The 27,494-nt window shown below is 38.1% G+C and overlaps 1 protein-coding gene across 7 annotated transcripts in view; it reads left to right on the top strand.

Annotated features, from left to right (window-relative positions):
* The window catches only part of ide (insulin-degrading enzyme), a 133,205-nt gene that overhangs the window by 33,882 nt on the left and 71,829 nt on the right, over positions 1–27,494 (top strand). For all 7 annotated transcript variants that reach the window (XM_041209437.1, XM_041209436.1, XM_041209435.1 and 4 more), the window contains 8 exons: positions 5,928–6,090; positions 7,098–7,190; positions 7,759–7,850; positions 9,021–9,101; positions 10,585–10,688; positions 18,235–18,337; positions 21,729–21,851; positions 24,043–24,125. In XM_041209437.1, the coding sequence (XP_041065371.1) occupies positions 5,928–6,090; positions 7,098–7,190; positions 7,759–7,850; positions 9,021–9,101; positions 10,585–10,688; positions 18,235–18,337; positions 21,729–21,851; positions 24,043–24,125 (842 nt within the window). The remainder of the gene's footprint in view (positions 1–5,927; positions 6,091–7,097; positions 7,191–7,758; positions 7,851–9,020; positions 9,102–10,584; positions 10,689–18,234; positions 18,338–21,728; positions 21,852–24,042; positions 24,126–27,494) is intronic.

Raw genomic sequence — 27,494 nt, 5'->3', positions numbered from 1 at the left:
CAATTTTAATAGGAAATGTGTTGGTTTAGCTTAGTCAGTGCCCACAACTAGGAATCTAATATGTATTATATAAATATTATTTATTATATAAATTATTATCCATATAAATTTATGGATCGTTCAACATTCAAGAATAGATGTAAAGCTGCTCCTTATAGCCTCAAAAACTTGCACCATGTGTGCCATAGAATTTGAACACATGGCTGCACACTTAATGCCCAAAAGAGAACAAATGAATTGACCTTTGAGGAATTGCCTACTTCAAAAATTAGGTCCCTTAACTTGGATAGTTTTCAATAATGGATTCATCTCATACATTTTCCAGCATAACTACTACCCTGAAGTGATGTACTGGTACAGCATTGCAGCTGCCTATATTTAAGTGATATACAGTAAAATTTTGCAAACCCTATTCTGCATAAGATTTGCAATTACTGCATTGCAGATATATCGTCATGTCAAATTATAAAAATTCAAGTAGTGAATGGAAGTATTGTTTTCTATATTTTGTAATTTGGTGTGAGATTTCCTCTATGCTATATTTAACCTTTAACAAATTTAGTGGAGCCTTTTGAAGAAATGCCTGATTGGATAAATAAAGGAGATCGAATAGCAGTAGTGCACGTTTTTCAAAAGGTGTTTGATAAGGGGGCAAACGAGCTTGTTAACACTTTGTTCCTTTGAAAGTGAGAGGGCAGGTAGACAAAGCCTTAAAATGGCCAATAGTATTTTTGAGTTTAGGAATTGGCAAAGACTAAAAAAGTAATCAATTTGTAAAGACTAAGTTGGACACCAGGTAAAGTATTTTGTGCAGTTTTGGGTGACTCATTATAGAAAGGACTTTAAAGCCATAGAACATGTAGAGTGTAGGTTTATGAAGGTTATGTCTGACATGCATGACTATAGTTATGAGGGGAGACTTGAGATACAGGGGCTTTTTGCATTGAATAGAGAAGACTAAGATTTCATAGAAGTTTTTAAATATTGAGGTGTTGATTAGGTGAGTAGGGAAAAGCTGATTTCTTCAGGTTCTGGGAATTGGTAACAAAGCTTTTAGTTCAAAGTAGTCACTTGGAGGGAGAAAGGATAGGAGAAACTTTTTTATTGAGTTGTTGGATCATAATGCTTTTTGCTAAGTGTGGACAAATTAGAGTTTGTTACATCCTTTAAGGAAAATCAGAAAAATATTAGAATTAGAGAAAAATACAGGGGTATGGGGAGATGAGGGAAGTGGGGGATTAGTTTTTAATTTTAATTTGGCAAAGAGCTGGTGCAGATATGATGGCCTAAGTTACTACTTTCAATGCTGTTTTTTTATTGTGTGCCACATCATTAACAGAACTCCAGAAGAAAATGCTTGCAAGGTAATTATATTTCTACATAATCTTGACACATTATCTCCAACCCTCTTCACTCCATTTCCTCACTTATTCAGAAGAGCTATGACATGCAGAAGTTGCCCCTCAGTGACCACCTCTATGAATCTTAGTTAATGCTTGTTTTGCAAAAGTGAGGCCAAAGGCATTGGTTCATGTGGTGTTGTCTGCCCACCCCACCTTCTCTTGCCCTGTTGGAGAATTCTGTATTCAGAAATGTTTGGGTCAAGCGGTCTGACAAATAGAAATTATTCAGGACACAAGATGGATGCAGATGAAGGCCACTTGGGACATTTTGACTGTTCCTGAAAGACCTTACTGTTACTACCCCAGTCTCTAGTGCATCCAACAGTTGCTTAAATGTTTGTTTTTCTGTTCACTGTAATATGCAGAAGTCCTCTTCTCTTGGGTCTTCTCTTTTTGCTTGAATACATTCCTGACATCAGCCATAAGTTTATCTTCTATTGTTTTGAAACTATTCCTATTTGTATCACAATGGGGGCTTCACTTTTTTCTCGCTATTATACCATTTTATGTAGATTCTAAATACACATGATCTCCTTTTGAAAGATCAGAAGCTTATGATTCCGATTGCTCATAACTCAATTTTCTGACACTAGAGACCAATGATGCAGCTTTTCTCTGAACCACCTTTTTATCTATATTTTATCTCTTGGTAACATAACAGGACAAATCATTTGAAGTGTGGTCTGACCAGAGTGTTATATTGTTTAATCATGATTTTCCCCTTTCATGTGCTTCACTGATTTGAATAAAGAGAAAGAAACTGCATTGATGTAGTGCCTGTTCCACCCCTCTGGATAGTCTAAAGTACAGTCACTGTAGCCAGATGCAGGAGCGATTCTTGTGTACAGCAATACAATAAATGATTAGTTTTGGTGGAGTTAGTTGAGAAGAATTGAGGAGACTGGGAAACAACTTAGTATTCTTCATGTGGTGCTTGAGGTCTTTGAGACAGTACTTCTTAGAGTATAGCATTCCCTCAGTGATGTACTGAATTATTGGCCAAATGTCATTCTGAAATTCTAGACTGGAACAAGAAACTGAAATCTTTTGACTCAGAGTGATACCACAGATCAAACTGTTTTTGGCTGTGTAGCTCAGCATTCTGTTTATTTTGTTGAGTCTGCTAAAATAACTTAATCGCTCCAGTTTATCCTTTGTTTCTTCTATTTGTACTGTAATTCTCCTGTTATTTTTTCCCTCCTATGTACAGTACTTTGCAAGTATCATCTTTCATTGTTGCACCCACTTAGATATTTTGTCTAATGAATCTGACTTTGTAACTCAAGTACAAATGCCCTTCCTAGTTTGGTGTTTGTCTAAATTTGCATTTGGCTTCTGAATCCAAGTTATTAATGTAAATTGTGAATAATGAAACAGTGGGGCAGCTTACTACATAAACTTCCAGAGAGAAAGAAACATCACAGAATTAGCAGCAGTCGAGACAATATTCTAGCACTAAACTGTAAATGGTGAATTGGTTCAAACAAAATCCCTTTGGATTGAACTGAGAAATGCAATGACGAGTCCCGTTAATAACAGTATATTGGAAAATGCTGGACAGGTTCAAAGCAATTTGTAGAGAAATTATAGAAGCAATGCTTATCCTCTTGTTCCTACGCTGCTCTGCTGGGAGCTCTCTCTTGGGGTCTCTTCTTTACACCTCTTTATCTACATGCTGCTCCTTGGTGATGTCATGCACGGATATGGGGTCTGCTTCCACATGTATGCTAATGGCACGCAGCTCTATTTGCCACCTGTCAGCCTTCTCTACTGCCTTGGTACTATGAGACATTTTAATCTGACATCCAGCCTTGAATGGATTGAATTTTCTCCAACTGAATTTTAGGAAGACTGAAATCATCACCATTGACCACCAACACCAAACTTTTATATCTTACCATCAACTCCATCCCCTTCCTTGGTCTCTATCACCAACTGAATCGAACTATTTGCGACCTCTAAATCCTTTCTGACCCTCAACTGAGCTCCTCTCCCAAAAGCTGCCTTCTTTCAGTTTCATGACTGAGGTGAAGGCCAACAAAGTTCATTGCCACTGAAACCCTCAATCCATGCTTTAGGAGGAGGACCCATTCAACTCCTCAAACCTGTTCCACCATTCAATCAGATCATGGCTGATCTGTAACTTGCCTCCATTCATCTGCTTTGACTCCATGTCCATTTATACTATTGTCCAGCAAAAACCTGTCAGTCTCAGATTATTAACTGAGCCAGCATTTAATGCTTTTGTGGGAGAGAGTTCTACACTTCTGCTGCCTCTTTATGAAAAAGCAATTGTTAATTCCTTTCCCAACGGTTCAGCACTAATTTAACATTGTCTCCAATCCTAAATTTCCCCACCAGTAGAAACATTTTCTCGCCTTTGCTACCAATTCCTTTCAAAATCCAGAAATCTCAATCCAATAACCCCCTTAACCTTCTATATTCTAGGGAATACAAGTCTAGTTTATGTACTTCTCCCCTCATAATCTAACATTTGAAGCCCTTGTTGTATTATACAGTATTTATTCTAAGACCAATATATCCTTTTTAAGGTGCAGTACCCAGATTTGTACCTAGTACTCCAGAGGTGCTCTAACCACAGCTTTTATAGCTGGACCAAAACTTTCATCGCTTTCTACTCTAGCTCTCATCTATAAAGGCTCACATTTTATTAACCTTTTTTGATTCATTTTTATGCCCAACTTATACAGTTGGTAATCTGTGTCACCCAGTCTGCCTTTTGGCTTCCCTGGGAAGTTGATTTGTTTTTTGGACCCTCTTTCCAGTTTGCAAGCATGACCATGAGCTTCTTATTGCTTGTCATTTCAATTCTTCACCTTGCTTCCACTCTGATCTTTCTGCCCTTTGGCCTGCTACAATGTTCCAGTGAAGCTCAATGCAAGCTTGAGGAACAGTACCTCATTTTTTGACTCAGCACTTTACAGCTTTCTAGACTCGCCACCGAGTTCAATTTTAGGTCATAACTTCTGCCCATTTTGCTTTGTGCTTTTTATTGCTAGTTCAGTTCTTCTCTTGATTCTTTCTTAACCCTTTTACTTTGTATTCAGACAGCTGCTATCCTGTCACTCAGACCTCATCTAGACAAATCTTTTGTTTCTTGCTTGTGCCAGTACTATTCTTTTGGCTTTAGTACCATGAAATCTTTTGTAATTTAAATTGTCCTGTCACTTCTTCCTCTAACTTTCCTCAGTTTTGGTGAAATTGTAGCTGTTCTCTCCACAGCTGCTTCCTCATCTGAGTATTTCCAGCATTTTCTGATTTTATTTCAGGGGTGGAATTTTATGCCCCCTCCCGCTGGTGGGATTTTCTGATCCTGCTGGAGTCAATGGACTTGCTGTATTTTCTGGCCCTGCCCTCATCGTGATGGGGCTGTAAAATACCACCCCAGGTTTCTAGCATCTGCAGTATTTTGCTTCTCTCCCTGACAGTGTTGTCCATAATATTAGAAATACAGAGTCTCATTCCTTCAGAAGTTAATTTGTGTTGGAGATTTAAAGTATATATTTTGTCATCCTTCTTCCCTGCTTGCCCCCTTACCCATCTTTCTTTTCCAATTTTTACTTCGATTTAAATCATGTAAAGAAAGCAAATTATACTTCCTGGTTAGATTCTGCGTGCCTGTGAAGATTCTTCAGGCTGATTGATTGAAGAGCCTTCCTGTTGCTTGTCCTACTCACAGAAATGACAGATGTCCTGTCAAGGATACTACATTGGATCAAATGCTGGCTAAAAGCCAGTCTCCATATCATGTTCATTCAACGTTAACTTCTGGAAGTTTTAGCCTTTCCTACAATGGCATGCTTGTAACGAATACAGTTTATTGACTGTATAATGCTTGAAACCATTTTTCAATGGGAATTAAAAAGTCTGGCATACAAGCCCACAAAATAAGGTGAGAATGGGCTCCGTTAAAAACTGAATCATAAAAACTGTGTTCCATACCCAGCTCTCCTCTTCTTTGATAAGATGTTGAGGAAAGTATGGAAACATTGCTATGGCATAGCAAAACCAAATTGGGACATGTTTAAAGCGCTCCTTTGTAGTTGTACTAGTCTTCATTGTCATCATGTTTAGAATAGATTCATCTGCAGGACTGCATTTTGTTACAAAAAAGGCTGATCACACATTTTATTGCTGTGCGCTCAGCTATTGCACATACAGTATTTATGTTTGAGAGTTTTGTCACCATGGTTTTGTTGCTTGCATTTTTGTTTGCATTTGTTGCTTAAAGAAATGCAACAAAATTGATTTGGGAGAGCAATTTGTGCATTCTTGCAGAAATGATAACTTTAAAGCATTTATGTATTTTTTTTAAAAAAGCTTTGTGCGTTACATCTGAAGCTATCCTTAACGAAACAAACATTGTGAACTTAGATGACAGCTATTTGTGTATGGGAAAATTACTTATGTTTTAAAAATCGAACTGTATATGTGCAGGAGAAATTAAAATCCAAATTAATATTATAGAAATCACTAATGGAACTAATTAAAATTATTTTACAGCAACTATATAAGGTGGTACCTATTAAGGACATCCGGAATCTTTATGTCACTTTTCCTATACCAGACCTTCAGAAATATTACAAATCAAATCCAGGCCACTACCTCGGACATTTGATTGGCCATGAAGGACCAGGGAGTCTCCTGTCAGAACTGAAATCCAAAGGTAATACTGAATGTTATACCTGGGAAATGTACACCAGTAATTTTTTATTCCTTTCTCCACCGCCCCCTTTTTTATTAGGTTTATATGTACTGTTGAAGTATTTTTTGTCAGCTACCAGTGATGCCTTTTGAGTTTTCAATGGACATGTCAGGGTATTAGCTTTTTTCTTTTTTTTAACTTGTCCCATCCCTCCCTTTTGCAAAGAGACACCTGGTCTCTGTTTCAATACCTCCCAGTTCAGTGTGACTTTTACAAGTTGGATTATTCAGATATTAAAAATGCTTGCTTATATTTGAGGCAGCGAGAAAATTGAGCAAAATTCAGAAGTTTGATTATAAGGAACTCCAAGTTTCCCTTTCTATCTTTAGTTTAAAGATCTGTTTTTTGTCTGGTTCCATTCTGCTATCTTCCCTCATTCTCGTTCTTTCTCTCTTTACTCTCCCACACAACTAAAAGGGAAGTATTCAGCTTCTTAGTGCTGAATGTTTATTGATCGTACGTGCACAAGTGGACATTGGTGACTTGCCGGTTTATTTTCCTGTCCTGAAACCTTGTCAGGATCGAGAGCTAACAGTGTGACCAGTATACAGTGCAAACCCTATTGCTCTGTAATATTATACAGCATGTTAATGGATTGGTATGCTGAGCTACTATATTCTGTTGTGTAATATTTTATAGTGCATCAGTACATCAATGCATTATCCTATAGTATGTTGGTACATCAGTACATTATGCTGTAGTAGTGTCATGTCGCAAACCATGCAGTAATGCATCAATATTGTCTCCTGTAACATTGGATTGTGCTGTTGTGCAAGACAATGTGGTGCATCACATTTGTCCTAAAGCACTATTTCGTTAACTGTTTCTAAATGTTGAAGTGTGAAATGCTAGCATTTCAGTTTGTTTCTCAAAATATCTAATATTGTTTTATTTATTATGGTGACTCTAGAGAATCATGTAGATTTTCAAAGTGAAAAGATTTAATTGCTTTTTCTGTTACTTTCCAGGTTGGGTTAATACTCTTGTTGGAGGGCAAAAAGAAGGAGCTAAAGGTTTTATGTTTTTCATCATTAATGTGGATCTTACTGAGGAAGGGCTGGGTAAGTACAGGATTCATTTTAAAAGCAACTATGTTTATGTTCTTTTAAACTTCTGTTATACTAGAGTTATAAGCAGACTTTATGTTTACACTCAAATAATGCATGTCAAAAGTTTAATAATGTGATATTCCAGTTTAAAAAAAAAATTAGAAAAATTAAATCTGTTCCAAGGCAGGGATGCCGTTGGAGTGCACTTGGCATCAAGGTTGGCAAAAATGAAGCTGAAGTTGTACTTGATGTGAGATGTACCCCAAGGTTTATAACTTTTTTGAAACTTGCTCAAGTATTTATTGGTTTGGAATGCATAAAGGTTGATTTTATGGGAACTGATGTTAGGACAGCATTTTTTTGTTAGCTAGAAGTTACTGGCACATTGAGTGTATTTGGACTGGAATCATGATTTGATTTGAAATGCTAATATTCCAAGCAGGAGGATCCGCTTCTTTCTTGCAAAGAAACATGTTCTATGTACGCTTAAAAAAAAATGCAAATGGAAGATTCAGGGATTTGTAATTCATGCTACTGATATGTAACTTTGTCTTTTCTTTCCATGCTATTATTTATGCAGTGCATGTTGATGATATAATTCTACACATGTTCCAGTATATTAATAAACTGCGTTCAGAAGGGCCACAAGAGTGGGTTTTCCAGGAGTGCAAGGTAATGACCAAAATCTGTCTTGATTTGATCATTGAACTCTTGCAAATCATATATTAAAAGTGAATCCGTAAAACACTGCAGAAAGTAAACAGGGAAAAGACCTACACTGTTGGGCAACTTGAGAATATAAAATAATTTACTAAATAATATATGGATCAGAAATTTGTGCTGCTAATATTTCACTTTGGGTATAGAACTGGTATCACTAATAAGATTTAGTAATTGGCTAGCGAAGCATGAAACCTTTTTACTCAGGGAACTATGTAGAGGAGAGGTAGGGATGTGTTTGCAACATTGCAGATGCACACTTTGGTCAGACTTTAAGATTGTTTTAAAAAATGAGTTAACTCGATTAGGGATTGTATTTATTCACGAAAAGGGATATTTTTAAAATTTAATTTCATGTTTATTCAAGCATGGAAATAAAGTGCACTTTTATTGAACAGTAAAGCAGTATTTACTAGAATTTGACAAGATAGTGTTATATTATCCAACCCAAATCATTTTCCTTTATAAAGATACAAAACAAAAATACAAACAAAAACAATTTGAGACTACCTTGAGGTAGTTGTGAATTGATTGAATTGTTTTGCCATCTCCTCTTCCCCCTTCGCGTGCCCCCAACCTCTATCTGAAGGTATTGACTCTTGCTGGAGTGTGGTTCTGAGGATGCCAAATGCCCTGTTGCCTTACCAGAGTGAGTGACCATTCTTGTGAGGTAAGGCAGTGAATGTTGATGGGCAATTTATTCTATTTTGGCGGCAGTGTGTCCAAGCCTGGTGTCCGGTCATGTATTTTCCAGCTGGGACCAGGGATAACCACTGGGATTGGGAAACCACAACTTTTTTTTCCGTATCATGAGGCCAGCTGCTACACCCTTCCCATCACCCCACCTAAAATCAGACAACTTGTCACGGATCTGAGCTTTCCAAGCCTTTGCAACTATTTACACAATGCATTTATCAACTGAACTATTGGGTCATAACAATGAAATGACAGTCTAACTTGAGAATCACTATAGCATTTTTCTATTGTTCAATGCTTTTTAATATTTGGGCTCAGGCTGTGACCACTATATTCGTTTCCAAAAGCTGCAGTAATTTGAAGCTATGAATACCTTAAGTTCCTTCAGCAGATGACTATTAATAGTTTTTTATTGTTAAAATTTAGGATTTGAATGCTATGGCATTTAGGTTCAAAGATAAAGAACGGCCACGTGGCTACACTTCAAAACTTGCTGGCTCGTTACATGTATGTAAAGATTCCTTGTTTGCAACTATGTTATTAATTTTATTTCTTTATTTTAATATTGTTCTCTGCAGTACTTCTTAAAAATTGTTGTTCTAAGATTAGCCACTTTTTTTTATAACCCTGTTGCTTTCAGCAAGTGTAATGACAAATGAGAATGCCACAATAAATGAAGGACTAGGGAAAAGGGGAAATACTTCAAAGTACGTCTCCCATGACCTCTGCTTTTAAATCTACTTATCCCTAATAGTTGACAGGTTCGATGGTTAGTGATTTAGATGCCTCCAGTGCTGTCCCTATTTGAGATCATTTTCATTCTCTCTGGCACTTAGAAGTCACAGCTTAACACCATTCTTGCTGAGCACTGATTTACAAAACATTGTTCCCAAGCAACATGTGGAGATGATTTTTTGGGAGCCTTATCAGGGTGGGGAGTATATAGAGTTGTCACTTGGGATAAATACTTTACTTTCAAAGGATGTTACTCTCAAAGTAACACTTTACCGCTGATTTCTACTGTACCTTGTCCCTGGATAGAACAAAATGGGTAAGCTGTAATCATAATAGCTTAAAGGATAACATAAGAGTTTCTTTTAAATTGGAAAGATGTATTACCTGACCCCCCCCCACACACGTGTATCTAGGTAGAGATTGTTGTACTTGACAACTCAGAGTTGTGGGATTCTGCCTCCTAATGAGCTTCATAGTGACTGATTTGGGTGGATAAGAGATGAACTTAGAAAAGGTGAAGTTGTTTTTAAATATACTGATCCTGCGGTGGTGGTGGTCCATTTTTAAACATGGTGTAATGTGAATGATGGGAAGCATATATGCTCAAAGAGCTTCTCATTTTGGTCTTGCCAAGAGGGCCCATAGAGCAGAGACTTGGGCGCTTCCAACAGCAAGAGATTATATTTTATGACTGTAGATTGAGCAGTGCCTAGCCATGTTTTTGTATCCGCTCCCTACTCAGCAGCAGTCAGGGTACAGTCCACATGATGGTCGGTGGCATAAGAGATACTGAAGAGAGCTTTTGTTTTCTCATCCAAATCTTTGTGCTCACAATTGAACACAGTGTTAAATGTGATTGAGTAAACGCTAACCATGACATCAACTGCAAATTTTCAGCATACTATGTGTAGCTTAACAAAGGTAGCTTGTGGAAATACTTTTATTAAAGCTATGACATGCCCATTGTGCTAATGTGGCCCAGTGCATAATCTGTACCATTTGTTGAATAACTCGTTTCATTTCAATTTAGGATTTTCCTTGAAGGAAATGTAAAAGCACTAGTGTTTGGCAAAAACCAAATTCTTTGCATGGGAGTCTGAAGCTTTTACCAGTATTTTGCAATTGCATTCTGAAAATTTGTCCCCTTTTGCTGTGTAAACTGTAACTCACTGTCTTTGAAATTGAGCGTGTATAGCCCATGGTCAATTTATGTTCATTTCTTGCTGTATATTCATATTTTTTTTTAACATCCCAGTACTATCCCATCCACGAAGTACTTGCAGCTGAATACCTGCTAGAAGAGTTTAGGGCTGACTTAATTCAAATGGTCCTGGAAAAACTTAGACCAGAAGCTGTGCGGTAAGTTACTCTTGTACTATTAGTGGCTGCTTTTCCAATCTTCTGGCATGAAAATGTGAAGTTTTTTTTTTTAAAAATGACTCCTATATTGTGTTACTGAATCAGCAGCTGTTTTGAAGTTGATCATCTCTCAAAGGTAGCCCAGTAACTTCCAAATCAACCAAATACTGATGGTTATAAGTTTTCCTCATCAGTGATTGAATGTTGCCGGCAATTCATTACATTTGCACTTGCCCATAGACTTTTTATTGGCTTTTATATGGTACATTCCTGTTAGCCAAACATCCAAAAATACAGTTCCTCTACAGGGTATTTGGAACTTGTGTGAACAAGGCAAGCAACATTGTGTCTCCTTAAATTGTTGTAGAATTGTTACTGAGCAGCACAGTCTGAACCAGCAAGTGCCAGTTGGAATATTGAATTCGTTGTCAATGTCGGAAAGAAAAAGATTTAACATTTTAAAAAATATTTTTCCAATAATTGAAAGGTGAAGTAATGAGACACTCTTCTTGTAAAAGCTAATTTACAGCAGTTGTTTGGTAGTAACTTTTCCTGCTGAGTTTAGTGCATATGTATGAGGTAAGTACAGGAACTCATGACATTCAATGTTCTTTCATGACAATGCCATTTTTCTCTCAGCTTTTGGAAGCTCAGGGCATCTTGAACAGTGACATCTGGATTTCTGCACTTAACTAAGTGTGGTTGCAGAAAGTTACTGTCACTTTGTACATAGGCTAACAATGTTAACTAACTTTTTTAAATGTTTTTTTACTGTAAAATTCTGTCTTACCTTGAATTTGAGGAATCTGATAGAAATTTAATTTGCATGGCAGCTATCAACCACTGAACTCTCAACTGCTCTGATTTAACTGGAACATTCTGATTTTTGCAATGATGGTAAAACCCTATTATGATTTTGAAGCAGAATTCCTGAAATTTTTTAGAACATAAGAAATAGGAGTAGGCCATTTGGCCCCTCATGCTTACTTCACCATTCAATAAGATCAGGGCTGATCTGATGGGGGCCTCAACCCCCTCCCCACCTCCCTTTTCTGCCTGCCTTCATAACCCTTGACTCCCTTGTAGATCAAAAATCTGCAATTTAAAACTGCCTTCCCAAGCTTAAAGCTATTCATCCCGAACTTAGGAAAAGTTAGGAAATTAAGAATGCCAAAATTTGCTCTCTTTTAGATGCCCACACTTCTCATGGTAAATCATTTAAAACAATCAACACAGATGTTAAACTCTGGAAGTGATTGGGAAGAGGCAAAAAAAATGATCACAATCCAAAGAAATGCTTAAAAAGTTTAAAATGGATTTGTATCTACCATAACAATATGATATTAGAAACAAATAATACAAAAATGAAAAAGTTTATTAACTTGCAAGTTGATAGCACTGTGTTGCAAAATAATGTCCATAATTTTGTGGTCTATGTTCTTAATTTTCAAGCTCACAGCTTGCGAGGAATTATTCTTAAATTTATCAGGATTTAATTGTGTCAGCCTTTAAAGATGAGGGATAACAAGAAAATGTGTTAGATTTTCAGTCAGTGATGGGTACTGTTGGTTATTTTGATTGCTTTGTCCTCCAAGGTTTTTACTAGCTACCTGCTGCTGCAAGATCCCACCTGCAACTCTGGACAGGAAACATGCGAGGATTGCTAAAAATGACCCTTGCAATGAATGCATATTTTGCACTGACATTACTACTTCTTTGTGGTGCCCCATAATAGATATATTGTGATGTAAAAATATGTTCTCTGGACAGACTTAAGGGCTGTTTCATGCCTTGCATTTGGATGATTAAGACTTTTGGTTAGTTTGGAAAAGACCTGCAGATTCTCCTTAAGATGTCAGCAGACCAACATTAGAGTGATTACTCACGTGTACTATCAGTTAATGAGGTACAGTTAAACATGAATTTAACAGTACTTTTAAGCTACTTTGCAATAACGTAAGGTAACAACTTTTAACGCCATAGCTGTGCCTGTACATGCTAACATTTTGCATCATTTGGTTACATGATGCCCATTACCTGCTTTGAAAACCAAATCCAGTTCTTTAGTTTCACAATTTTAAATGCATTACAGAAATTCCAAAAATTTTTCAGAGGCAATTTTCTCAAGGACAGTGTGAATGTTAGTGAGAATGATTTGTTTTTTTTTTTGCTTAAAGACACTTGAGTATTTGCAGTATCACTGTCAATTTTGATGTGTTTTTAGGGGAGCCAGTAATCCCCAGAATCAGTTAACTCTGTTGTCAAGTTGAGCTGGGCCATGTTTGCATTTAGAATGCGATTAGCATAATTGTGTTAAATAGCCTGAACAATTTATTATTAAAATTCTAGAAATAAATAAGTTGCCTAGAATCTCAGGCCTTTGCCAGATGAAAATTCCAAAAATAGAAGGGTCACTGTGGTTTCTTGAGTGTAGATTTGGGCTTGTACTAATTAATGAACTAAATCATACTCATTAAACACATTATAGCAAGTTAAATGTTTTCTTTTCAAAAACATTGAATACCTGAGAATAAGAGATTCTGTGGTGCAGGATTCTCCTAACAGATGTACATGAAATGAACTTGGACAAGGTTATACTACAAGATTTCTCTGAAGCCTTCATTGCAATCAGAAACCAATTGTCACTGCAACAGAGTGGTGGGGATTAGAAGAATAATGGATTTTGTACTGGGGCACTAGAGGGCACTTCTTCAGATTTAAATTTGTCATCTTTTATAAGAGAGTTGTTGATCATGCACTTTGCCTGATGAGTACATGCTTGTAATAATTGCTGGGTGCAATGACCTATCAGTATCTTCCCATTTCTGCAGTACAAAATTTCAATGTGAAAAGTTGATGTGATGCTGAACCTAACCCTGCATTGTCAGAAGACTGGAACATGAATGGTGATTAATTAAAGATGATAGTATTCTGATTCAATTTTTTTAAAATCACCACATAATGGTAAAAGAGCCATTGGCATAGTGTATTATTGTGACCTGGAATGGAATCCTTGAAAGAGTATTGGAAGTGAATTGTAACTTTCAAAAGGGAATTGGATAGATTCTTGAAGATAAAAAATCTGCAGGGCAGTGGGGAGAAAGCAGGTGAGTGAAATTAGTTGGATGGCTCTTTAAACGAGCTGGCAAAGGCATAATCGGCTGAATGGCCATTTCTGGTGATTTATCACTCCTGTGCTAAATGATTCTGTAACAATTGTTTGCTGTAGTCAGAGTGTTCTTCCTGACCATATGACTGGACTATTCTGTCACAGGGTTGGCTTAAAGGTGAAAATCCTCGAGGCTCTGATCAACCCAGTTTCTACCAGCAGGTCACCAAAACTTAGTTTAGTTCCCTAAATGTTTTGTCACCATATAAAACTCTGCAGAAATCTACTGCAAATTAAGTTTAGTTTCCCTTGGGCTGTTTTTATGAGCTAGTGAATCAACCATCACTTTTTGTTGCAGAAACTGCATGTTGTCAGCACAATTTTAGCTGGTTGCAAGAAAGCTTCCATAGTACACACTGTGATGTTTCCAAATTAATGTGGCATGCAGGGCATTCATACAGATGCTAAAGAAATAATTGAAAAAAGACTAAAATTAACACGATGCATTGATGGGTGAAAATGCAAGCTTCTTGGATGTTTCCTTTTCTACCAGCCTGTGCATCCACACAATTGATTTAAGTAAAATATTAGTATAAAGTATTTTTATTAAAGTTATATTTTGACTAATTTTTAGGCAGTTGAATTATTTTTTAAACCAAAAATCAAGGTCTGGTAAATGCCAGTATGATGCACCATGCAAAGATGGCACATAGATTTAATTTTCCTTATACACTCAAGTTGTTGATCGAGGGAGGTACCTGATGAAGTTTTGATGCTTCCCATTGGGATTGGGGAGAAACCCCCCTGAGGCAGCAGGAGTTAAAACTTTATTTTCAAAAACCTTGCCCTGCATGCCAGATGGGATTTTTTTTTTTAAGTTATATGGGAGAACCTGCAACTAAAACTAGTCCTGTTCACACCTAGGGCTTTTGTTGCACAATTTTTTTTAGAAATGTTTAACGATTTAAAAATAAAAACATATCCAGCACAATTTGAATAAAGCTTTCACTGTCAGAAGAGTAAAATCAGACACAAATAATAAAGCAAGCAAGAAGCTAGAACCATAAAGTTGGAAGTTGAGGTATAACCTGGTAAATGTTGAGGGTAGAAAGGGCCAAATTACCATTGGTAACGTGACCAGGCTGGCATTCAGGGAGAAAACAATTCACCCTGTTCTACCTGCTTCACCACACCCTGGTTGTAGGCAACCAAACATCACAATGATACAAATATATGATCAGGCAGTTCAAGAAAATTTTAAGAAATTGGGAAGGAGAAAATGGAGTAGAAGCCTTGAAGCAAGCTTTGATCATTTTATAGTAGTGGGAAATGGAGCCTGTCACTGACAGTTCTATGTCATAAATCAGGAGTTTTGTACAGGGAGTCTCCCAAGTACAGTTGGGTACAATAATGAAGAAAGGGAGTCAATATTGTCAAAAGCTTGAGCAGAGAATGCCTTAAAGTGCTCTGTCTACCTGTAGACTCAGCCAAGAGACTGGAATGCAGCTGTATAAAGTTAAAGCCCATAGAATAAAAGGGACAGTAGAAGTATGGATACAAAATTGCTTAGGTGAATACAGCATGAACAAGATGGCACAAGTAGTGCAACTTTCATCAGAAGCCCAAAAAGAAAGTGGAAATAGTTGCAATACTGTGATAGATTTTTGATTGGCTGTTGTGGAGGTATTTGGTTGTCAGATTTAATTTTCAGCTTATTCATATTATCTGTTTTAATTTTTGCTCCAAACCTTCAACATATGCACGTAGCCAGCATGGACATGATGGGCCAAACTGAGTATTGTCCACCTTGTTACTGAGCTAGCAACTGTGTTCAGTTTTCTGCAGCCTTTACATTATAGAATGGTTACTGCACAGAAGGAGGCCATTTGGCCCATGTCCATGCTGGCTGTCTGTAAGAGCAACCCACTTAGTCCTATCCCCCACCTTTTTTCCCTGTAGTCCTGTAATAATTTTTCTCTTTGGATGAAGACCGTGGTTGAACCTGCCTCGATGTTCTCTTGCAGTACGTTCCAGAACCTAACCACTTGTTGCATAAGTTCTTCCTCCTATTGTCGTTGCCTCTTTTTTGCCAAATACCTTACATCGGCATTCTCCGGTTCTTGATCCTTCCAACAACATGAACAGCTTCTTCCTATATGCTCTGTCCAGACGACTCATGCACCTCCTATCAAATCTCCTTGTAAACTTCTGTAAGGAGAACAGCCCCAGCTTCTCCAATCTATCCCTGTAACTGAAGTTCCTTCTTCCTGGAACCATTCCCCTGAATCTTTCTACACCCTCACTAATGCCTTCACATCCTTCCTAGTGTGGTGCTCAGAATTCGACCCACTACTCCGGTTGAAGCCAAACTGATGTCATATATGGGTTCTTTACTACTTTTTGTACTCTATGCCCATATTTAGAAAGCCCATTATTCCATGTGGCTTATTAACAGCTTTCTCAACCCGCCCTATCACCATCAGTGACTTATACCGCAGGTCCTCCTGCTGCTGCACCCTCTTAGAATTTATCAATTATTCTATATTACCTCTTCTTGATAGGAAGAACAAATGTAACACTTCACATTTCTCTGCATTTAAGTTCAGCTGCTACTTGTCTGCCTATTCCTTTTAGAAATCTATCACTATCTTCCTCACATAGGTGAATACTTCCAATTTTTGTCATCTGCAAATTTTGAAACTGTGCCCTGTATCCCCAAGTCTAGGTCATCAAGAAAAGCAGGGATCCCAACAGCATTCCCTCCAATTTGAAGAACCATTCACCACTACTTTTGTTTCCTGTTATTTAGGCAATTTCGTATCCATGCTGCTACTGTCCCTTTTATTCCATGGGCTTTAACTTTGCTGACTAGCTTGTTATGTGGCACTTTATCAAATTATTGTGTGTATTGTTGGAGAGTTTAATTTTTTATCAATTAGGTGAAAGACTGTGTCTGGAACACTTACCTGGCACAAGGGCAGTGACTCCGAGCCCAAAATCTCTAACTCCACTTCTTTGATAGATTTTTTTTTTTACCATCTATCATCCTGGTTTAGCTCGGGGAACTGTTGTCCTCTTCAATTCATTTGTAAAGGTTCTAACTCATTTGTTCAAAAGCAATCAGGCCATTTTTGCTCATATTTTGCTATCATAATGAGGCTAGCAGCACTCAAATGTTAGTGCAAGGTACATTTGGCAGCAACTTCTGGCGTCTGCATATGCACAGTTAAACGCAGAAATCCTGAAGTTACTGTCAAATATAGTAATAGATAAGCTGAACTTTTCCACTAGTTCTGTACTAAAAACAACTTTTTAAAAAAAAAAAGTTAGGGTTGTTGCTTTCAGAAGTGAGTGAGTTTTTAAAGAGTATAATAATTTATGGTTACGGCCAAACAACATGAAGTTTACAACTTCAAAATTAATGTTGGAGATATTAAAAGAATTAAAGTAAATTTTACATTTAGGTTCTGTCCATCTTTTATCCCCCTCCCTTGAATCCCTTCTGTATTTTCCAATCTTTATTTCACTTTCTATAAATCACTTAAATCTAATTTATTTAAATTTAATTTATATTTCCCACTTTACTTTCTGGTTTGTGTGCGTGCATGTCGCTGTTGCGTACCCATCTAAGGTATGCCACAGCCCCACACCGGATATGAGGAAATCTCTGCTGCCAAGTCCGCAAAACTCTGGGCAACTGTCAGTGAGGTGAATGATGAGCACCATTCCGTTGCCACTGAGAGCAAACTCCTGGCTGCTATTGTGGTTGCGGAGGGTAGCCGAAGTGAAAGATACACAGGGTAGGTAATTAGACTTTTTTGGTAATGCTGCAGGACATGTGAACTGATCTCGATTGAGTTGGATAATAGACAGCTTTGTTTTTTTGCAGGTTTTTGACTAGCCTGATTTAGGCACCTGGTTTCTTTGCAATAAGGATATAATAGGATAAAATAGTTATTGCTAGTCTAATCAAATTCTTTTCATTACAGAGAACAACATTTTTTTCCTCGTGTTTCTCGCCATGTTCTATTTGAAGCACAGCATGCCAAAATCGAAGCCGTGATAAAATAAATGTAATTTCTAAAAGGAAATATGGTCACCAGTTTGTCAGCTCCATTGCTGGCCTTTATTATCATGGAAATTTCCTTCCTTCCTCCCACCACTCTCTCTCTCTCTCTCTCTCTCTCTCTTTCCCCCCAGCCAAACATTCCGCTATTTCTGTACATGGCTAAATACAAGCATGGATCACAATCATCACTGGGCATGTTGTAATTTGATTAGACTATTTCCATCTGTTAACACTTTTTTTCTCAAAGTTTGCACAGTGACCAAGTGGTTTAGCAATACAGACATGAATCAAATTTCAGACTATATTGCATCTCAATCAATGATGCTAGTCACTAATTCCTTCATTTCAACTGTGCTTCCTCCTAACAGTGTGGCAGTGGTTTCTAAATCATTTGAAGGACAAACTGACAGAACAGAGAAATGGTACGGCACACAGTACAAGCAGGAAGCCATTGGTGCTGATGTCATCCAGGTGGGCAAAACACCCTTAGAGATAATGTCAATTGTTTTAGTTGAAGTCCGGTTCTTTTTAGTTTCTCAGTGCACACGATGATGTTGTTTGAAATGTACCCCAATTTCTGTTACACATTTTACACTGGACAATTTTCTCGCACAGTTCCACAAAAAAATAGTTAAGGAATCGGAAAACTATATATCCTAAAATATCTTTGAGTTTGGTTGTGCAATAAACTGCCAACTTGAGGAAAAACAAATAATGAATTTTTATGTCCTGTTTAGGTTGCAGGAATCAAAATGCTAATGCTGCCTTTATTTTCTATCTAATGCGCCATTCATATCTTAACAAATGTTGATGAACAGCTAGACAACTTATATATGGAGCATAAAAGCCAGCAATTTAATATACAATATTGTAGTCATGAAGATTAAATTAATGAGATTTGGATGTGATGCGCACTAAACACATTGATTTTATGTGCAGTTGCAGCATTTTTTGTAATGAGGGTGGGGCTGTTTAGTTTTTCCTAATGGCATTCTTGAATACACACCTTGCATTTAAAGACTGTCTTTAACATAGGATGTTCTGCTAAGCCACTTTCAAGGAGCGTCAGTTGTAAGAACAGACTAGAGGACTGCAGAGCAATTTGTGGCCCAGAGTGATTGTCTTTTCCCCTTTTTTTTCTGTACTCATACCATTGAGAACATGGTGAGAAGTATGGAAACAAATTTTGGAATTAATTTTTAAAATTTAGTCTTTAATAGGATGTGGGCATCGCTGGCAAGGCCAGCATCCCTTATTTCCCTTGATTTGAATGGCTTGCTAGACCATTTTCAGAAGGCAGTTAACTGCCAATCATGTTGCTGAGAGTCTGGAGTCTCAAATAAATTTGTGATGCATCTATCCTATGAGTGCAGAGTTACTTTTAAATTTAAAAGAAAATCTAATTTGGAGGAAAACCAATAACCTTTATCAGGTTTTATGACAATAGAATAGGTCTATCACGACCTAGTGCAAAGCCATGATTTCTACCATCCTAATTTCTCACTCTCGTTCAGTGTGCCCTTTGTGTTGCTTTAACACAGTGTCATATGTAATGCTGCTGAATTCTGTCATGAGTGGTTTAATGACTAGTGAGGTATTGAGATGAAGTAAAATGGTTCTAATTTATTTTTCCTTTGTTTAATCTGATGCTGGGGTTTTTATCAGGTGCATTCCTGCCTGTGCTCATATACCCAAGATTTGTTGTTCTTAGCTGCAGAGGATTGCTAATTCACTGGAGTCTTAGGAAAAGATAAGACTTCAAAATGCAATATTTACACATACCATGCAAACCCAAAAAATAAATGGAAAAATGTCAAGAATTCCAAAATGATGGTGGTAGTTATTGATACAACTTGCAGTATTGGTTGTTGAAACATGTGATGTGACACCTATAATGAGACAATTATTATAAAAATGAGCAAGCTTCCTGGATCACTGCAATATATGTCAAAGTAAGCTGGCTGGAATGAGATCTGTCTTTCTGCTCTTGGTACTATAAGTTTAGACCTGAAATAATGTCTGTACAGTGTCATATTTCAAGGAGGACTTTTGGACAATGGCAATGCGTTGACGTAAAGCTGAGATGAAAGAAGATAGGGAAATGTTCTACTGCACTTGACGTTTTTAAACCTCAAGGTCTGGCTTTCTGCTGCCTCAGCAAAGAGGAGCCTATTATCAACCGAGGCCAGGAGGTCATACAGTTGTCCTCCTAATCTCCTTCTTCGTGATGTTCTGCATTTAAGCAGCTTCACACAAGTTAGTTTCCAATTCCAGGGAAACTATTGCATGGTTTTGGTTTTCTGACTGCTTAAGGCCCCATCTATGTTTAGCCAGGATCTGATTTTTTTTTTTTCTCAGATGATTAACATTGTGAATAAGGATATTTAATCCAAGGCTTTGGATGACCTTATACTTGGCCACCAAAAATATGCTTTCCAGATCAATAGCCTAGTAATGTTCTCAGATCTGGTTTACAGTTGTGCTGTAAATTTAAAAATGTAAGAGTCCACAGCATCCCATTATAAAATCTGTTTTTGTCCAAAGTCAGTAGAATATCCTTTTTCTGATCTTGAAATCCTATTTTAAAGATGAAAGGATCCTTCACCGCACAAGGAGTAAATACTAAATCTAAAACTAAAAAAGGGGTCCCCTTTATCCTCGCTCTTCACCCCACTAGCCTCTGTATTCCAAGGATCATCCTCTGCCACTTTTTGCCAACTCCAGCATGATGCCACCACCAAAGGCATCCCCCCCACTTGCAACATCAGCATTCCATAGGGACAGGTTCTATCGTCATGCCCTGGTCCACTCCTCCGTCACTCCTAACACCTCATCCCCTTCCCATGCAATCGCAAAAAGTACAACACCTGCCCCTTTACCATCTCCCTCCTCACTGTCCAAGGGCCCAAACACTCCTCCTTTCAGGCAAAGCAGTGCCTCACTTGCACCTCCTTTTAATTTGGTTTAATGCATTCGCTGCTCCCAATGCATTAAGGAGACCAAACACAGACTGGGTGACGGTTTTGTGGAACACCTTCTGTCTATCTGCAAGTATGATCCAGACCTTACTGTCGCTTGCCATTTTAACGCATTATCCTGCCATTATGACAGTCCATGGCCTGCTGCAATGTTCCAGTGAAGCTCAACGCAAACTGGAGGAACAGCACCTCTTCCGATTTAGGCACTTTACAGCCTTCCGGGCTTAACATTGAGTTCAACAACTTCAGACCATGAACGTGCTCGCATCTCCATATCCACACCCTTTTTTATTTTTTATTCACTTTTTATATTTTATTTCATCCCTTTTTTTTAAAAATCCTTTTTCCAACCACCGCTCCCCCCACCACCACCACCACTCCACACACACACACACACACACACACACACACACACACACACACACATAACGAACAAGGCCATCTGTCACTTGTTCAGTCTGTTCTTTCACAGAGCCCTGATCCTTGTTCTGCCATTAACACATTCTGCTTTCTCACATTTATGCCACCATCAGCACTTTCTTTGTCTTCAACACTACCATTAACACTCCCTTTGTCTTGTGCCCATGACCTCTTTGTCAATCTCTCCTTAACCTCCACCTATTGCTGACCTATTCTGTTTTACCTACTCCACCCCTCTCCAACAGTATAAATTCCATCTCATTTCTACTTCTCTAGCTCTGAAGAAGAGTCATACAGACTTGAAACGTTAACTCTATTTCTCTCTCCATAGATGCTGTCAGACCTGAGTTTTTCTAGCATTTTCTGTTTCTATTTCAAATTTCTAGCATCCGTAGTATTTTGCTTTAGTTTTAAATACTCAACTATGCAGTTCGGAGTAAAGAAGCTTCTCTTTATTCTTACAGAAGTGGCAGAATGCAGACCTAAATGGGAAGTTCAAACTGCCGGTGAGGAATGAGTTCATTCCTACAAATTTTGAGATTTTACCTTTGGAAAATGATGCTCCACCATTTCCAACTCTTATTAAGGTAAAGGAATGTGCAGTGGAGTTGAAAAATACGGTGTGCATTTAATGCAGTTTTAATTTATATAAATTTGTTCAGCTGATTCGGTTTTTTAAAAAACCGTGTTGTCAATATTCACTTCATGAGCTGACGTGCATTACTGTTTATTTCATTGTTCACTCTGCTGAAGGAAAAAGTATTGACGCTATGGTTAAATCAACAGTTATTCAATAAGAAATTAATACATTTTTTATGCAACAGTCAGACTTGAGGGTACATTTCAAAAAAAAATTAAATCTGGTTCCCTCATGTTGAGAACTTAAACATTTAAATGTTCATTACTTTAAGAACAAACAAAACATGGAAGCTACTTTTTTATTTCACTAATGCTGTCAGGAATGAATGCATCTCTGATTACTATGGGCCTCCTGCCAGAGCAATTGTCCAGCCATGTTTGTTCAATATTTATTTCTTTTACTGCATGACTTGTAACCTTTTTAATATGCAACCTACTACAGCAGGATGCGATTAAAAGTACTTGATATATTCAAATAACTCATAGCATTACACTCCAAGCCTAGCACCTTACCTTTTAAGGCAGTGCGTGACAATGCACATGTAAGCCATTAGGGTTGCATGAATTGCTCAATCAAGATATGACACATTTATTACCAGTTAGTGTGTTCTTAGGTTGCCTGAAATTACACCATAAGCATGATTTAAGAGAGAGAATGTTAACAACACATGCTCTTTCGCGCTCTGGCCAAGTTTTGAGTTTATTCATTGGCCTGTAGACCATGGAATGTTTTCATTTGTATAGTGAGTTCCCAGAAATACTCAGTTCAATGATGTAAAACATACTTTCATTTGTCAAGAGGGCTGGTCTAAGCTTCTATCCTTGTAGTTCAGCAGTATAGAGATTTTAGAGTTGGTGGTTCAAGACACAACTGAAGCTGGGAATGTGACATTCCAGCAGTGGAACATTAAGATCCTATGTGAGAACAGGCTATTTCACCTCTCATATTTTGCTTGTGAAAAATCATATGAGCTGGAAATTTAAACCAGCTCCGTGATCGTGCTTTTAAAACCCTGCATTTGTTGGGATTGTATCGAATGAAATATGAAAGGATTTTTAACGATGGTGGGGAAAGTGTTTTGAAAAAATGTCAAGTAATAACCTAGAAATTCTGGTAATGATAGTGGGTGCCTACCATGTTTAAAAAGCTCAAGCTGAAATAAAAGTTTTTTTAAAAAAAAAAGTAACTGTCATCTAATCCTGGTGATATAAACTGAACGCCCCATTAATCAAGTGTGTAAATAAAATAACCTTTCTTCTGATCAATCCCTGGGATGTAGCAGTAACTTTTCAAATGAATAAAACATGATGGGAGATGATCATTAGGCCCTTCAAATTACACAATAAATAGCATATTGTGGATTCTATGCAGGTTGCTTAAATCTTGGAGATCATGAAGCACTCGTAAAAATTCCAAAAGTTGTTTTAAGTTTTGCATGGATTTTAATTCTTGCACTGTTTCTGATGAGCCTTGCCATTTACTAACAGCCCTCTATATAATAAAAATGTATTTCAAGTTGTCCTATCTTTTTTTAAAATATGGTCATCTTAAATTTCTGTTTTTATTTCGAGTCACAGACCAATGGAATTAGTTTTCCTGATTTTACCTTATCCAACCCCTTCCAAATTTTGGACCCCAAATCAAATCTCTTCATGGGAACAAAAGAGGTTTTTTTTTTTAAAAAAAGTCATGATTTTCTCCAGTGTATCCTCTTAGCTGAAGCCACTCATTCCTCATGTAATGTTAGTGAAATTCCTCTGCATATTTCTATATTGGTGATTTAATTCCTAAAGTAAAGGTGCCTAAAGCTGGACACAGTATTTCAATTGGGTCACAGTTGGTGCTTGGAAAATATTTAGTATTGCTTTGAACAAAGCTGCAGGATATTTGTATGATGTCTGTCAACATTATTGTACAGTGACCAGTTTCATCTAAAGGTGACTCTTCCATATTAGTTGCATTTCTCATTGTTAGTAACTTCCATAGCTTATGTGATCATATTTTCACTTGGCATTCTAGTTTTTAATATTATTGCCAGATTAGCCCATAAGTTAGAAGTGAGGATGCTTAATCTTTAAAGAAGGAAGTTGCCATGCAATGTTTGAAATAGCTTCTGATTGAGAATTGTATTCTTGCAGGACACTGCCATGAGCAAAGTGTGGTTCAAACAAGACGACAAATTCTTTCTCCCAAAAGCGTGCCTGAACTTTGAGTTTTTCAGGTATGTTCCTCAAACGGTAATGAATTCTAACAATGGGAGCAAGAATGCCATGTTTCTCATAGAATAGCAGTACAAAAGCTATGGTGAAATCATAAGCCTCTTATCAATTGTTAAAAATTGTTATTGTCTGGGTAAGTAACGCTTATCACATCCAGGTATTTACCACTAAGTGTCAGCTTGGGTCACTTGGTAACACCACAGCCTGTTGAGCTGTGAGGTGGTGGTTTCAACATAAAATGTTTAAGCACATAGTCCAATGTCTTGCTGAAAGAGTGATGCTTTTCATTCAAATAATACTGAATTTTTCAATATTTACATCTTCTACTAATGAAGTTGGTAGTCAGCTGCAAATCATGAAATGAGGTGCTAGCAAAAAAAAAACTGCCTCAAAATGCATGGAACTTTAAGTCACAGATGTGTAGTGATATAAAATGACGGGCACATTAGTTTGTAGAAACAGATTCAGGTCCTACACCAATATCACTGCCAAGCATTTGGACATTTGTAAGGCTGGAGGGAGGTGGTTAGGGAGGCGGGAAGCCATGAAGAGAGTTGAGAATAAGGACAAGAATTTAAAATATGTGGCTCTAGTGAACTGGAAGTCAGTAGGTTAATGAGAACAAGGGTAAGTGAGTCAGCCAGAGTGTGGGTTCAGATACAGGCAGCAGAGCTTTGGGTGAGCTGAAGTTAGTGGAACGTGGATGAAGAAAGCAGGCAAGGAATCTAGCCTGGAGTAACAAAAGGATTGACTGTTTCAGCAGTAGTTGGGGTAAGGCAGGGCAGAGGCAGGTGATGTTCGATGTAGAAGAAAGAGTTTGCCCTGGAGAAGAGGATGTTGGGTCTAAAGTTTAGCTGAGGATAAAATAGGATTCTGAGGTTGTAAACACAGATTAAAAACAAAAAACTACGGATGCTGGAAATCCAAAACAAAAACAGAATTACCTGGAAAAACTCAGCAGGTCTGGCAGCATCGGCGGAGAAGAAAAGAGTTGACGTTTCGAGTCCTCATGACCCTTCGACAGAACTGTAAACAGTCTAGTTCAGTTCTGAGACAGACTGAGGAGTGCAGGTGGAATTGGTGGCAAGGAAACAGATTGTCATAGGTTTTGGTCATAATGTTTAATTGGAGGAAGTTGTAGTTTATCCAGGGTCTGGCTTTTGCATAAGCAGTTTTGATTATACAGAGGCAGTGGAAGGGTCAAGAGAGGTGGTGGTAAACTAGAGCTGGATGTCATCAGCAAGTCATGGAACCTGACTGTGTATAGTTTTAGGTGTTGGCCTGTAACTTCAGAGCCCTAGGGCATTGAATTTGGGAGTTACCCCAGAGATGTGCTGTGGAGCCCCCTGGAAGTTTCCATGTAAGGTTTGCCTGGGAAATGCAAACTTTCCTTAGGCCATTGCCCTGCACTGGGAACTATCGTAAATGCAATTTAAATTGCAAATGTCAGATGGTTCTGACTGTCTTATTACATCAATTTTTCTAGTTTTCCAGAAGAAGTTAGAATTAAAACCACTTCCAGCTTCTGGGTAATTATATATTGTACTGACCCCCCCACCCCATGGAACTTTTCCTCTGTCTTCTGCCCCCTCCCCATTCCCAGGGGGCTACACCCTTCAACAGGAACTCTCCACCTCACTGGGGGCTCTTTTGGTTTTTGTCTTTCCTCCCCATCCCCTGCCAGGCCCAATCTGGCAGCTAGTGTTGGATTTTTTTTTTTAAAAGAGCGAGCGTGGCTTACTTACCTGCGGCTCTACAGCCCTCTCAAGCTAGGCCCTGGGGACACACTGCACTGCCCAGATCTCGCCCGGCCTGGGTTGGAATGTTGGGCAAGATAGAATCACCTGCTTTTCAAGGTAAGAACTTTGAATCAGCGTGGTGAGATGACTCAATCGCCACTCTCAAGTTACATCCCATTGTTTGAGGGGCAGCACGTATCTGAAATATCTGTGCCTTATTTCCTGAAAGTTGTGCATAGGTTAACTTCAAAATTTGATTGAAATAGGGAGATGGCAGTGGTATGGTACTTAACCGCACTGTGAACCAGTTGATGGTAAAAAATAAAGGAAAGACAGATTTGCATTTAAATAGCACCTTTCATAAGCTCAGGATGTTCCAAGTGGCCTACAGCCAGTGAAATACTTGTAAGATGCATAACACATGCTCAGAATCTTAACAGCACAGAAGGTGGCCGTTCAGCCCATCATGTCTGCACTGGCTCCCCAAATGACCGTTATGACCTAGCGCCATTGCTCTGCCTTTTTCTCTGTACCCTTGCACATTGTTTCTATTCAAATAATCATCTAATGTCCTCTTGAATCCATACTTCCAGGCAATGCATTCCAGACCTGAACCACTTGTCACGTCACACTTGCTTCTTTTGTAAGTCACTTTAAATCTGTGCCCCCTCCTTCTTGATCCTTTTATGAGTGGGAACAGCTTCTCCCTATCTACACTGTCCAGTCCTCTCATGATTTTTGAACATCTCTGTCAAATCTCTCAGCCACTTTCTCTCCAAGGAGCATAGTCCCAACTTCTCCAATCTATCCTCATAGCTGAAGTTTCTCATCCTTGGAACCACTCTTCTGCACTCTCCATGAGTCCGCACCCCTCATATAACATGGTGCCCAGAACTGTACACAATATTTCAGCTGAGGTCTAATGAGTGTCTTATATAAATTCAGCACAACCTCCCTGCTCTTGTACTCAATGCCCTTATTAATAAAACCCAGGATGCTATATGCTTTATTAACTGCTCTCCCCACCTGTCCTGCCACTTTGTATGAACTATGCACATATATACCCAAGTCTTTCTGCACCTGCACTTCCTTCAAAATTTCGCCCCTTACTTTTATATTGTGTCCATGTTCTTCCTACCAAAATGCATCACCTCACACTTACTTCTCCGCATTGAACTTCATCTGCCCACTCCACCAACTTGTTTATGTCCTCTTGAAGTTCCACACTGCCCTCCTCGCAGTTCACAACACTCCCAAACTTCGTATCATCTGCAAACTTTGAAATTGTCCCCTGCACACCAAGATCTAGATCATTAATATATATCAGGAAAAGCAAGGGTCCCAATACCGATCCCTGGGGAACACCACTACAAACCTTTCTCCAGTCTGAAAAATACCCATTGACCATTACTCCCTGTTTCCTATTTCTCAACCAATTTTGAATCTACTTTGCCACTGCCCTTTTTTATTCCATAAATAATAGCTTTTCTCAAGTCGTTTGTTGGCACTGTGTCAAATGCCATTTTAAAGTCCACGTACACCACAACAGCATTATCCTAATCGACCTTTTCTGTTACCTCTTCAAAAAAAAAGCTCCAGAGAGTTAGTTAAACACTATTTCCTCTTTAGAAA

Source organism: Carcharodon carcharias, chromosome 17, assembly GCF_017639515.1.
Source record: "Carcharodon carcharias isolate sCarCar2 chromosome 17, sCarCar2.pri, whole genome shotgun sequence".
NCBI lineage: Eukaryota > Metazoa > Chordata > Chondrichthyes > Lamniformes > Lamnidae > Carcharodon > Carcharodon carcharias.
The sequence above is the reverse complement of the archived record's forward strand: the minus strand, read 5'-3'. Positions and strand labels throughout refer to the sequence as shown.